This window comes from Bubalus bubalis, chromosome 9 (genome assembly GCF_019923935.1).
Source record: "Bubalus bubalis isolate 160015118507 breed Murrah chromosome 9, NDDB_SH_1, whole genome shotgun sequence".
In the NCBI taxonomy this organism is placed as follows: domain Eukaryota; kingdom Metazoa; phylum Chordata; class Mammalia; order Artiodactyla; family Bovidae; genus Bubalus; species Bubalus bubalis.
In genome coordinates, this window is record NC_059165.1 from 45,479,001 (window position 1) to 45,492,526 (window position 13,526).

General features: G+C 46.9%; 1 protein-coding gene across 2 annotated transcripts in view; it reads right to left on the bottom strand.

Moving 5' to 3' along the window:
* The window catches only part of GALNT10 (polypeptide N-acetylgalactosaminyltransferase 10), a 222,017-nt gene that overhangs the window by 35,041 nt on the left and 173,450 nt on the right, over positions 1–13,526 (bottom strand). For both annotated transcript variants that reach the window (XM_006072971.4, XM_044947428.2), the window contains exons 5-6: positions 8,508–8,693; positions 3,717–3,900 (exon numbers count right to left, since the gene is read on the bottom strand). In XM_006072971.4, the coding sequence (XP_006073033.2) occupies positions 3,717–3,900; positions 8,508–8,693 (370 nt within the window). The remainder of the gene's footprint in view (positions 1–3,716; positions 3,901–8,507; positions 8,694–13,526) is intronic.

Here is a 13,526-nt window from a genome sequence, read left to right on the forward strand (position 1 = left end):
GGCATTTGAAGTGGGTATGGACAAAGTGGAGCTGGGGGAGAGAAGGGAGGAAAACCATGAACCCAGGAACTGAGATGGTCAATCATGCATGGGGTGTGGCCTCCCCCAGTTCCCCGGGGAGGGGCCACCAGCATTTACTGCATGGAAACCTCTCTGAGTGGTTGTGCTCATGTCTGGCTCCAACTTCAAACCCTCAAAAAAAAAAAAAAAAAGAAAACTGGGTTTCCCAGGTGGCGCAGTGCTAAAGAATCTGCCCGCCAATGTAGGAGACATGGCTTCAATCTCTGGGTTAAGAAGATCCCCTGGAGAAGGAAATGGCAACCACTCCAGTATTCTTGTCTGGAAAATCCCATGGACGGAGGGGCCTGGGAGGCTAGAGTCCATGGGTTCGCTAAGAGTCAGACATGACTGAGTGACCTGGCACGCACATACAGAAAGAAAATCCATTGCAGGAGCAGCCTCCACAACCCTCCTGGCCTTAGGAACTGCACGCTCAGGGAAGTGGACTGATTAGGAAAGCACTGAAGTGCCCCACCCGCCTCGCCAGGCTTCCTGCAGCGGACAGGCCTGAAGAGCACAGGAGGGGACCCTCAGGAGGGATTCCCCGGATCCTTCTAGGGCTCGGATCTGCCCACTGCTGCACTGAACTAATTTTTTACTAAAATGAATTTATTCCTCCCGTTGATCTCACAAGGCCCAGTTATCATTACCCCATTTTATGCACACAGAAACCAGAGTACTGACAGGTGACGTGCTCAAGGCTCCGTAGCTACCAAACAGCACCTCTGGGATCTGAGCTTCCAATCTGTGCTGTAGCCACACCCCATGTGGCTACAATACACTGCTTCCTCTTGGGAAGGAACAATCCAGAAGTAGGTGATGAGTGAACAGGACTTGGGATCAGAAACAAGGAAACCCTCACTCCAACTTCAGCTCTCCCTAACCCACGGTGGGACCTGGGACAGAGAGTGTAACCCCAGAATCCTGCGCTGCCCAGTATGGGGGCCACACGCGGCTACTGACACTCGAAGTGTGGCCGGTCTGAACTGGGAGGTGCTGGCAGTGTGAGATACACATTGGAGTTCCCAGACTTAATGTGAAGAAAAAGAACAGAAAAGATCTCATTAATAATTTCAAAGTGTTGGTCACATGTTAAAATGAGAACATTTTAAACATACTGGGTTAAATAAAATGGGAGTAGTAAAATGAATTTTATCTGCTTCTTTTACCTTTTTTAAATGTGGCTTTGAGGACACTGAGAAGCACATATGTGAGTCGCACTGTATTTCTCCAGGGCAGCACTGACTTAACCTCTCTGAGCCCGTTTCCCCATCTACACAAGGACGTACAGCTACTCTCCCTAGCTCACACTGCTGCTATAATTTTGAAAGCATTCAGTCTTGTAGGAAAGTAAGGTGTTATTAGCGTCAGCTTTCTTCTGTCTTATGAAGGTTGTGGAGTTTGGGTTTTTCTGGCTGGAGCTGTAATGCCTGGAGGGGCAGAGAGTGGTTCTGACTCAGTGCTTCATGGAAAATCAAACCTAAGACTGCACAAAAATATCAGTTTGGGTGGATGCCAGCAGCAGGGGCTGTGGAAAAGGCAGGATATTAGCTGTGAGGCATTTTGGATGCTCAAGGGTTTTGCCTCCAGAGGAAGGCCTCTTCTCCAGCCTGGTCTGTTTCCTGCCATGTTCAACAGTCATAATTACAACAGTCCTGAGTGTCCAGTGGGTGCCACTCACCTCACCCACACTATCTCCAGCTCTCACAAAGCCCTATTACTAGCCCTCTTTTCACAAGGAGAAATTTGAAATTCAGAAATGCTCTATACTCTGCTCAAGGGCATGTAGTTTGTAAGTGGATGAGCTGCCACCGAAGCCAGTGTCTTTCAAATATCATGACATGGCACTGTGCCTGTGGCATGCCCACTTGCTGGGCACCGTAGGGAGGAGTGCAGGAAATGACCAGGATTTCTGCAATACAGAAGAGAGACTTAGGGAAGGTATCAGAGGGTACAAAGGATGGAGTGTCCCTTGGGAAGCATCTGGGCCAGTGGTGCTCAACTCTGTCCACGTGTTAGCATCACCCAGCGGACGGCTGGATCCCCACCCAGAGACTCTGGTGTTACTGGACTCGGGGACAGCCTGGGTAGTGGTGGTTCTTCTTCTTCTTCCTCCTCACACTTCTTTCTCCTCCTCCTTTTTATAAATTGGATTTTTTAAAGATTTATTTATTTTTGCCTTCAATGTTTCTCAGCATCCAGGTGTTCTCTAGAGCAGCCTCTGGGAGGAAAGGGCATGGGAACGGGTCCCTTCCTGGAGCATCTCAAGGAAACGCGGCCCAGCGACGCTGTGATTTAGTCCAGGAGGACCCTTTCAGACTTCTGACCACCAGAGCTTGAAGAGAATGAATCTGTGCTATTTTGATGAACCAGTAAGATGTGGTAAGTTATTACTGCAGTGATAATTAGGAAACTGATCAGCAAACTAACACAGCAGGGAAGGCTGGACTTCGGCTTCATGCCCAGAGATCTTCCCACACCTCTGGCAGGAGAGCTGGAGGGGCTCATGTGACAGCTGGGATGGTGAGCTGACTGACTCCCTCAGTCAGAAAGACCCTTCTGGAGCTTGGGGGACCAGACAGGGACAGGCTCAGCCGCTAGCCCACGGTGTGCCCAGGGAAGCCCTTCCCTGTCCTGGGACCCGAGTCTTCTCTTCTGCAAGGGCTTGGAGCCCATGACCTGTTGGTTCCCTCCAGTGCTCACATTCCAGGATGTGATGGGTCCAGTCCCGTGCTCCCAGTCTTCCACTGGGGGACAAACTATTACTTCCCTGATACTTCCAAGAGGATGGATGGGGAAGCTGGCTCCAGGGGCAGTCAGACCTGCATGGCATTAAGCCTTTGCCGCTTCACAGCTGTGGGACCTGGACAGGCTCCTCGTGGAGCCCTGGTGTCCCCACATGGAAAACACGGATGATAGTTTTTACTACACATGGCTGCTGGGGTTAAAAGGATCAGTGTGCAGTGTGCTCAGCACTGCACTGGCACTTAGAAAACGTGCGGTAAATGGTGGTGACTTGTGGTGCTGGAGAAGACGCTCGAGAGTCCTTTGAACTGCAAGAGATCAAACTAGTCAATCCTAAAGGAAATCAACCCTGAACATTCATTGGAAGGACAGATGCTGGAGCTGAAACTCCAATATTTTGGCCACCTGATGTGAAGAGTGAAGTCATTGGAATAGACTCTGATGCTGGAAAAGATTGAGGGCAGGAGGAGAAGGGGGTGACAGAGGATAAGATGGTTGGATGGCATCACCGACTTAACGGATATGAGTTTGAACAAACTCTGGGGGATGGTGAATGACAGGGAAGCCTGGTATGCTGCAGTCCACGGGGTCACAGAGAGTCAGACACAGCTTAGCGACTGAATACCACCAACGTGGTGGTGACAGTGACAACGGTGACGATGACTACAGCTGGGCGCCAGGCTTGTCAGCCCCGCTGCCAGACGGGGTAGGCAAAGACGAAGCGACCAGCTTGGTGGTCCGTGAGCCCAAGCTCTGTGACAAGCTGGGACGGATTGTGCTTCTGGTTGGGGAGGTCTGCCCTACCCCCCTACACTGGACTTTTGGGGGAGGTGGTGATCCTGAGTTCTGCGTGCATTAGGAGGGGTCCCTGGGGTCAGCCACTGGGACTGGCCTGGGTAACTCATACTTACTCAAATGGGTCACTGGGGTCAGCTTTCTGCAGTTCTGGAGGGATGGGGATCCGCTTATAGTACATCTCCCAGTCAAAGGCGCCCCGCATGGCATCCCCCGCCTGCGTCTCGTACCGGAAGTCATCGTGGTCAATCACATCGATCATTGGGCACACGATGGTCTTGCGGTTCCGAGCGATGCGGTCTGAAGAAGCCAAGAGATGCCTGTTAGGGAGGCTAGATGGGAAAGCAGCTACCTGCATGATCCTGCTCTGCAATTTATTCACATTTCTAACATGTTTCCTGGGTGATTTCTCTGAATACTTGAGTTTGAGACTCCATGAGGATGAAAGAGTGCAAGCTTTAGGTAAGACGGACCAGGGCTCCCAGCCCATCCTGCCATCCACGATGGGTTCTTGGGTCAGCAACATAAATAACATTCCGAGCCTCAGTGTGCTCCTCTGTGAAATGGGGAGAAGAGGCTCTGGTCGCAGGAGTACTGGATACAGTAACATTTGAAGATGTTTAGCACAGGTGCCCATCATGCTCAGCACTGTTACGGAAAGAGATTAATTTCTGGGAAGGACCCTGTTCTGGCCCTGCAAGGCTCCCCATTCTGATTCCTAACTTGACTTGTGGCCCAGCATCCAGGCACTCCAGCACTTACCCCTCATGGCAGACTGCCTGTCCCTGAAGCTCCCCAACACCTCCTGGCTGCCGTCAGAGAACAAACGGTCCTTGCGAGAGAGGCCGGTTCACCTCTCCCAACAGTCGGAACTGGTGATGAGTGAGAGAACTATCCCATGAGCTCCTCAGGGCAGGCAGGGTCTGGTGGACCTCGGCCATGCAGGAATTCTGCCTGCAAGGCGATCCAAGATGGCAAATGGGGGTCTTAACCTCAAAATGGCTCTAAGTCCCTTTCAAGCCAGAAAGACGCAGACTCTATAAAATTCACTGTCTGCCCTCCAGTGAGCCTTCTGCCAAGAAGCCCTGACGACAACCAGTGACTGGGGCAGATGATCTGCTATGAGGGGCAAGTGGGCTGTGCTGGACTGCCTTGCTGCTTAGGCCAGGGATCAAGTTCAAGGCTTGGAATGGGGAGTTTGGTAGGGCCAGGGTAGGCTGGCAGCTGCCCAGGGCCCAAGCTTCACTCACTGAGTTATACAGTGGATTTTTCTTCCAGGAGAGAAAGCGGAAGTTTTGTCTTTTTCTAAACTGCAATACACAATCCATAGGTGGGTCAACTGGTATTGAAGAAAAAGAACATTGAATCACTGAATATCAGGGTGCATTCTAGGTGATGAGGGAAGGCCCTGTTTTGGAAATATTTCAGTCATACTGCATCAGTGTGTGCATTTGTGTAATGGACTGACAGATCCCCAGTGTATTTCTAACTGTGGCACACGGTCATAAAAGTGTGAAAAATGGTGCTTTTGACACTGTGTTCCCACGAACAGATCTGGAACCAACAGTGTCAGAAGCATGCAGGGTGTGTTTAAGTGTTCTCCCCCAAGCCCCCAGGGCTGGCCTGCCCCAGGCCCGCTGAATCAGGATCTCCTGGGGTGGAGCTTGGATCTGCCCTGTGGAAGGCTCCGCAGGAATTTTTAAGGAAGCTGAAGAATCTTCTTGGGGAAAGATCTAGGGAAGGGCCCTTTCTCCCTAACAGGGCTTCCCTGATAGCTCAGTTGGTAAAGAATCCACCTGCAACGTAGGAGACCCTGGTTCAATTCCTGGGTCTAGAAGATCCGCTGGGGAAGGGAAAGCCTACCCACTCTAGTATTTTTGGGTTTCCCTTGTGGCTCAGCTGGTTAAGAATCTGTCTACAATGCAGGAGACCTGGGTTCAATCCCTGGGTTGGGAAGATCCCCTGGAGAAGGGAAAGGCTACCCCCTCTATCCATGGACTGCATAGCCCATGGGGTCGCAAAGAGTTAGACACGACTGAGTGACTTTCACTTCCCTTCCTAATTCTTCATGGCTGTGAGAGGGACCTCCCTTCCAGGGAGGGTGTGGGTTGAGAAAACAAGGCTCTGCTGGATGCCAGCTCATTGTGGGAATTGTGAGGTCAAGGCAGCGGCATCAGACAGGCAGCATTCCATGGTGCAGTCCTCACCTGGAGATAGGGTGCCCAGGTTCAAACCCTGGTTTTGCCACCTATGAACAGTATAACCTTGGGAAAGGTTATCTGGTGCCTCTGAACCCCGGTTTCCTGGCTGACAGAACGGAGGAAGACAGCACCTACCACGTGGGGTCTCTGTGAAGACCAAGCAGGATGATATGGCCAAGAGGCTTAGCCCAGCAGGTGACCCCTTCTCTGCTGACATCCTCTGTGCCCAGGATTGCTGAGAGCAGCTCAGAAGCAGGAGCCTCATTCTTTCTGCCCTTCAGTTTTCTTATTTGCTCTATGTGGATAATAATGCCTGGCCTATCTCCTTTACCATATAACTGTCACCTTCGAACATAGCTGTGGCCTAAAAAGATAAGGGACTTGCAGAGGCATGATGCTGCTGCTGCTGATGGTGATGATAGAAATAAAGAAAATGATGATCAAGAGTGGCTTGCCTTTGGGGAAGGGAGGGCTAAATCCTTCTCAGGCTCAGAAATGCCTACTCTCCAAAGAAGGCAGAGTGAACTGTGCATGTTTATGGCTTCAGACACAAAAGCCAAGGTGGGCTATATCAGCTGTTTATATTAGCAGGGACAGACTTTTACATCTACACCACTGGTTCACATTTCTATTGGAAAAAGGAAAAAAAAGAGGAAGAATATTTCTTCCATGCATGCCTGTAGATTATGAAAATTACCCTCATATATTTCCATAGAAACAGAGTTTAGGCTATTTGGACCACAAGCTCAGCATCGTGGCTACCACTTCCTTCTCTTTATGAGTCACTGAATGACCCACCAAATGGGATGTTCCTTCAGGACTATAAATTAGGGTATTTAGAATGAGTTTTTTTTTTTTTTTTTTTTCCTTTTTTATTCTCTTTCAGTCATGAGAGGCAGATCTAGACCTCTGGGTTTAATGAAATAAAGAGTTTACCAGAAAAATCTGGGTTATGTCTTAACCCAGTGGGATCCTGGACCCTTGGGGCCAGAAGCATATAATCTCATACTAGAGTTTCATGTTGATCTGTGTTAGGAAACAAATATGCTGGGTTATCCCATTAATCGGTGTAGGATTTGCTTTCTGCCCTCACTTCTGCATGGGGGCCTAAATAGTGCTCCTGAAGTGCAGTCCCTGGACCAGCAGCACTGGCATCACCCAGGGGTCCTCAGGAATGCAGCTTCTCAGGCCCCACCCCGACCTCCCGAACCAACTCTGGAGCTGGGCCCAGCACTCTGTGTTTTACCAAATCCTCTAGGTGATTCTGATACATGCTCAAGCTTGCCCTAATCTCGAGTCCTCTTTGTTCTCTATGCTTTCTCTTATGGAGAGCATATCCCTCCATTTTTTTTATTTTCCCTTGTCTAGGCTGTCACAGAGCTCACACTGGGTTGAGCTCCCCGTGTCATACAGTAATCCCCACTGGCTGTCTGTGTTGCCTATGGGAGGGTGTACGTGTCAAGGCTGCTCTCTCCATTCGTCCCACCCTCTCCCTCCCCTACTGGCTCCACAAGTCTGTTCTCTATGTCTGTGTCTCTGCTGCTGCCCTGCAAATTAATTTTATTTATTTATTTGGCTGCACCTGGTTTTAGTTGTTGCATGCAGGACTTGGCACTCAGGAGCTTTTCAGCATATAGGATCTAGTTCCCTGACCTGGGCAGGGATCGAACCCGGGTCCCTTGTATTGGGAGTATAGAGGCCTTAGCCACTGGACCACCAGGGAATTCCCATACTCATCTATTTTTGAGGCTTTCACTTTTCTCTCTGGACTGACAGATGTTCCCCAATCTGCCTCCATCCCTGCTCCTCACCTGACCACCAGCCCCACTAGGGGATTTCCTCTTCAGCATCTACCTGTTGGGAGCAGCTCACCGCCTTCCTCAACGCTCAGTACCTCTGATTCAGACCTGGTTCTTCAACCAGCCATGAGGCACCTCACTGCCTGGCAGCCTGGCTTCAGGTCTCCCTCCTGCTCACAAGGTTGTGTGAATGGACTCCTGGATCACGCTGCCCTCTGTCTGGACCTCTTCCCTGACAGCTGTCAGAAACTCCCCAAGGAGCAAATGAACTTAGGTAGACAGTGTGGAATCCTGAAAGAGGATACACTCTGGAGTCAGACAGATGGGGACTTTGACACTTTTTGCCCAAGGGAACTAGCGAGTCACTCATTATCTCAGAACTTCAGTCTCTTCTAATATAAAAAGGGGACACTTTGGACCTGGCGTGATTTTGTGAGGCCTGGAGATAAAGCTTACAGCTTTCTTGGCTCACAGTAGCAACGCAATGAACAACCACTGTTCTGAGCTGATTTGATGATGTCCCTTACATCATCAAATCAAGATGCTTACTGCTAAGATTTAGTTCTTGTAAGTAGGCAGCCTTGGCTTGCTTTCCAATAACACCTGAAGTAACTTGGGAGAAGCAGTCATATCACTAACACTAACGTGCTTTATGACACTGGGCAAGTCACTTCCCCTCTCAAAGTCCCAGCTTCCTCCTCTGTAAAATGAAGGGGCAGGACTGCATGGATTCATAAGGTCACTTTGAGCACCCTTGAAGATCTGACACCCTCGTGGCACCTAGCACAGTGCTGGGTGCATCTCAGGCAGGCAAGGGAAGCCCTGTAGGTGACTTCCTGCAAAAGGTGGGGCCGGTGGCCACTGGCACACTCCAGGCTGCCTACTTCCCCTTGCAAGCCTCCCTTACCGAGCAAGGGGGGTAGCCAGTTGACATTGGCTTCACAGTGTGAGTCCAAGAATGTGATGACATCCCCAGTTGCAGCTGAGGCTCCCAGCATTCGGGTCCTGATCAGTCCTTCCCGTTTCTTGGTTCGGAGAATCCTCACGCTGGGGAAAAGGGCCATGTAGTCTTCAAGTGGTTTCTTCAGGTGTTCTGCAAGACAGAGAGTAGAGAAAAGATGGACAGGTGGGTAAGAACAATTGCTGAGTAATCATTCTTGTGAACCCCCCCCCCCCCCCCACACACACACACCCTTTTTTACGTGTGCACTGCACGTTACAGTTTAGACAGATTTCTGGTACACTGTCTTACTGGGTGTCTCAGATGGGGCCAACAAGGGCAGGAAGCACCACCTGTGTACTGCAAAGGGGGAAACTGAAGTTTAAAGCGGGCCAGTGTTAGTGCCAGACTTGCAACACAGAGAGAACTTCTGTATGACAGAGTTGGCAGCTGTGATTCATGTCTGGCTTGGACCCATTCCCTCATTTTTCTGGCAACAATACTTTGATTCTTTTTGGGGGGAAACTACCTTTTCCCTCCCATTCTCAGTCCTCCACACTTGGGTGGGTTTGACCTCATCTCCTAGTTCCCAGGGGGAGGAGCGTGTGGCTTGGGCCTGGCCAATCAGGGCATTCCATTCCCTTGGCCACAGTGATTGGTTCAGGGATGGACATGTGACCTGAGTTGGTCCAAACAATGAATCCTGAGAATTTTTTTTCCCGAACTATTGAACAATGAGGCCCTTTTTCTTACTAGAGTTACTAGGTTGGTTGGCTCTAAGTCTGGAGCTGCTCCTGACATCTTTAGCAAAATGAGGTGATGAGAGATGCTGGGAGGATCTGCTGAGACTGAAGTCAACAAGTAAAAACACAGTGACGAGATGAAGAGAGACATTATCCTGATAACATTTTGATTCTCCAGATCTCCCTGTGCCTGAAGCAGATAGACTCCTAGTTGTTCTTATTACATATGACAACCAATTCCTCTTTTTGCTTATTCTAATGTAGGCTGGCTTCTGGCCCATGCCTAGAAAAGCTGTTATAAATAAATCTCAAAGACATTCTCTTTCTACTAAAAATGCTAGCTTTAACATTAGTGTCTTTTGATTTTAATCAGGGTTAGGCCCCTTTATGAAAACTAGTATGGCTACAAAAAACCTATAGTTTATATCATATTTAATGGTGAAATATTGAATGCTTTGCTCCTGTGATCAGGAGAAAGGCTTTCCATTTTCTTTCTACTTCAGCACTATTCTAGAATTCCTAGTCAGTGCAATTGGTAAGACAAAGAAAAGGCATAAAGATTGGAAAGACTATAGATGAAGTGATTGCTTACACAGAAAATCTTCAGAAATCTACAAAAAACTAGAACAGGTAAACTTAGAAAGATTTCAGGATACAGGTCAGCATTTAAAAATCAACTGTATTTCTACAGGTTAGCAAATAAGAAAGCAATTTGAAAATGCAATTAAAATGGTAAAAATACCACTTAAAATTTAACAAAGTAAGTACAAAGTGTATACTCTGAAAAATACAAAACATTGTTGAAAGAAATGAACAATCAAAATAAATGGAAAAATAGTCAGTGTTCATGGATCAGATGACCTAATGTTGTTAAAATGGCAATACCTCCTACGTTGATCTACAAATTCAATGTGATCAAAAATCACAGCTGGCTTCTTTGCAGAAATTGACAATTGACAAGCTGATACAAAAATTGATGGAAATGTAAGGGATCAAGGAATCCCGCACAGCTAAAAATCTATTGATTACTTGAACATTCACAACAACATTGTTCACAACAGCCAAATGGTGACAATAACCCCAATTTCCATTATTTCACAGATAGGTAAACAAAGACGGAATATATCCATATAACAAGAAATGAAGTGCTGATACATGCCACAACATGCACGAACCTAGAAATCATTATATTAAGTAAAGGAGGCCAGACACAAAAGATCACGTTTTATAGCATTCCACTTGTACGAAATTCCAGATTAGGTAAATCCAGACCTGGAAAGCAGATCAGTGATTACCGTGAACTGGAGTGGAGGGGAACTACTTAATAAGTATGGGGTTTCCTTTGGGGGGTGACAAAAATATTTTGAAACTAGATAAAGGTGATGGTTGCACAACATTATGAATATGCTAAATGCCAATGAATCATGTACTTTAACATGAGTGTTCCATATTTTAACATGGTTAACCTTACGTTATGTGGATTTTACCTCAATTTTTAAAAATGGGCAAAGGATATATGAATAGGTACTTCTTGAAAAAAGATACAGAAATGGCCAAACACATGAAAAGATGCTCAACATCATTAGTCACCAGGGAAATATAAATCAAAATCTTAATGAAATACTATTAATACTTCACATCCACTAGGATGGCTATGATGAAAAAGGAAGATAATAACAAGTATTGACAAGGATGTAGAGAAATAAGAATTCTCATATACTGTCGATGGGAGTGTAATAAAATGGTGCGGCCACTTTGGAAAACGGTCTGGCAGTTCCTCAAACAATTGAACACAGTTACCATATAACCCAGCAATTCTACTCCTAGGTATATTTCCAAGAGAAATGAAAATATATATTGGACTTCCCTGGTGGCCCGATGGTTAACGATCTGCCTACCAATGCAGGGGACATGGGTTTGATCCCTGGTCCAGGAAGATTTCATAAGCCATGGAGTAACTAAGCCCATGAGCCACAACTACTGAAGCCCGTGTGCCCTAGAGCCCGTGCTCCGCTACAAGAGAAGCCACTGCAGTGAGAAGCTCATGCACGGCAACTAGAGAGTAGATCCTGCTCACCACAACTAGAGAAAGCCCACGTGCAGCAACAAAGACCCAGTGCAGCCAAAAATAAATAAATAGTTAAAAATAAAAAATACCCAAAACATATATATCCACATGAAAAGTTGTACACTAATGTTCATAGCAGCAATATTCATAATATCCCCAAAGTGAAAATCAAATCATCCAAATACACATCAACCGAAGAACAGATAAATCAAATGTAGTATATCCATTCAGGGAAAATACTATTCAGCAATAAAGAAGAATGAGCTATGGCAATAATATGAATGAACCTTAAAAAAGAGTATGCTGGATTAAGAAAGTCAGACATTCTTGCTCTGAATTCACTCCACCAGGGCTTAGAGCTGGACAGGTCCCCCTGATTTAGGGGATGTGGCCAGATCACCTGTGAGCTGGCTGTAAATACAGCTGCCTGGATCCTCCCTGTGATCTGGGAGACTGAAGGAAGCATCAGGATCTTTGGTTTTACTTGACCCACAGATAATTCTGATGCACAGCCAGCCTAGAGAGCACTGGAGTAGTTCAGTCTCTTCATTTTATAGACAGAAATTAAGTCCAGAGAAGGGAAGGTGCCACAGTTAACAGTAAAGCCAGGGCCCCTTAACTGCTTGATCCAAAACCCTCTGAGCCTTTGATTTTTCTAACCCTGTATAAAAATGAATAGTTTTCACTGGAAAGGCACATTATGATTTGTGAAGAAGCTTCACATATTTTATCTCCCTTGATTCATAAACTTGTAGTCTGCATCGATGCTGTGAAAGTGCTGCATTCAATATGCCAGCAAATTTGGAAAACTCAGCAGTGGCCACAGCACTGGAAAAGGTCAGTTATCATTCTAATCCCAAAGGAAGGCAATGCCAAAGAATGCTCAAACTACCACACAGTTGCACTCATCTCACATGCTAGTAAAGTAATGCTTAAAATTCTCCAAGCCAGGCTTCAGCAGTATGTGAACTGTGAAATTCCAGATGTTCAAGCTGGTTTTAGAAAAGGCAGAGGAACCAGAGATCAAATTGCCAACATCCTCTGGATTATCGAAAAAGCAAGAGAGTTCCAGAAAAACATATATTTCTGCTTTATTGATTATGCCAAAGCCTTTGACTGTGTGGATCACAATCAACTGTGGAAAATTCTGAAAAGAGATGGACATACTAGACCACCTGATCTGCCTCTTGAGAAATCTCTATGCAGGTCAGGAAGCAACAGTTAGAACTGGACATGGAACAACAGACTGGTTCCAAATAGGAAAAGGAGTACATCAAGGCTGTATATTGTCACCCTGCTTATTTAACTTATATGCAGAGTACATCATGAGAAATGCTGGGCTGGAGGAAGCACAAGCTGGAATCAAGATTGCCGGGAGAAATATCAATAACTTCAGATATGCAGATGACACCACCCTTATGGCAGAAAGTGAAGAAGGACTAAAGAGCCTCTTTATGAAAATGAAAGTGGAGAGTGAAAAAGTTGGCTTAAAGCTCAACATTCAGAAAACTAAGATCATGGCATCTGGTCCCATCACCTCATGGCAAATAGATGGGAAACAGTGGAAACAGTGTCAGACTTTATTTTTCTGGGCTCCAAAATCACTACAGATGGTGACTGCAGCCAGGAAATTAAAAGATGCTTACTCCTTGGAAGGAAAGTTATGACCAACCTAGATAGCATATTCAAAAGCAGAGACATTACTTTTCCAACAAAGGTCTGTCTAGTCAAGGCTACGGTTTTTCCAGTGGTCACGTATGGATGTGAGTTCGACTGTGAAGAAGGCTGAGCACCGAAGAATTGATGCTTTTGAACTGTGGTGTTGGAGAAGACTCTTGAGAGTCCCTTGGACTGCAAGGAGATCCAACCAGTCCATTCTGAAGGAGATCAGCCCTGGGATTTCTTTGGAAGTACTGATCATAAGCTGAAACCCCAATACTTTGGCCACCTCATGCGAAGAGTTGACTCTTTGGAAAAGACCCTGATGCTGGGAGGGATTGGGGACAGGAGGAGAAGGGAACAACAGAGGATGATATGGTTGGATGGCATCACCGACTCGATGGACATGGGTTTGGGTGGACTCCGGGAGTTGGTGATGGACAGGGAGGCCTGGTATGCTGCAGTTCATGGGGTCTCAAAGAGTCGGACACGACTGAGTGACTGAACTGAACTGAA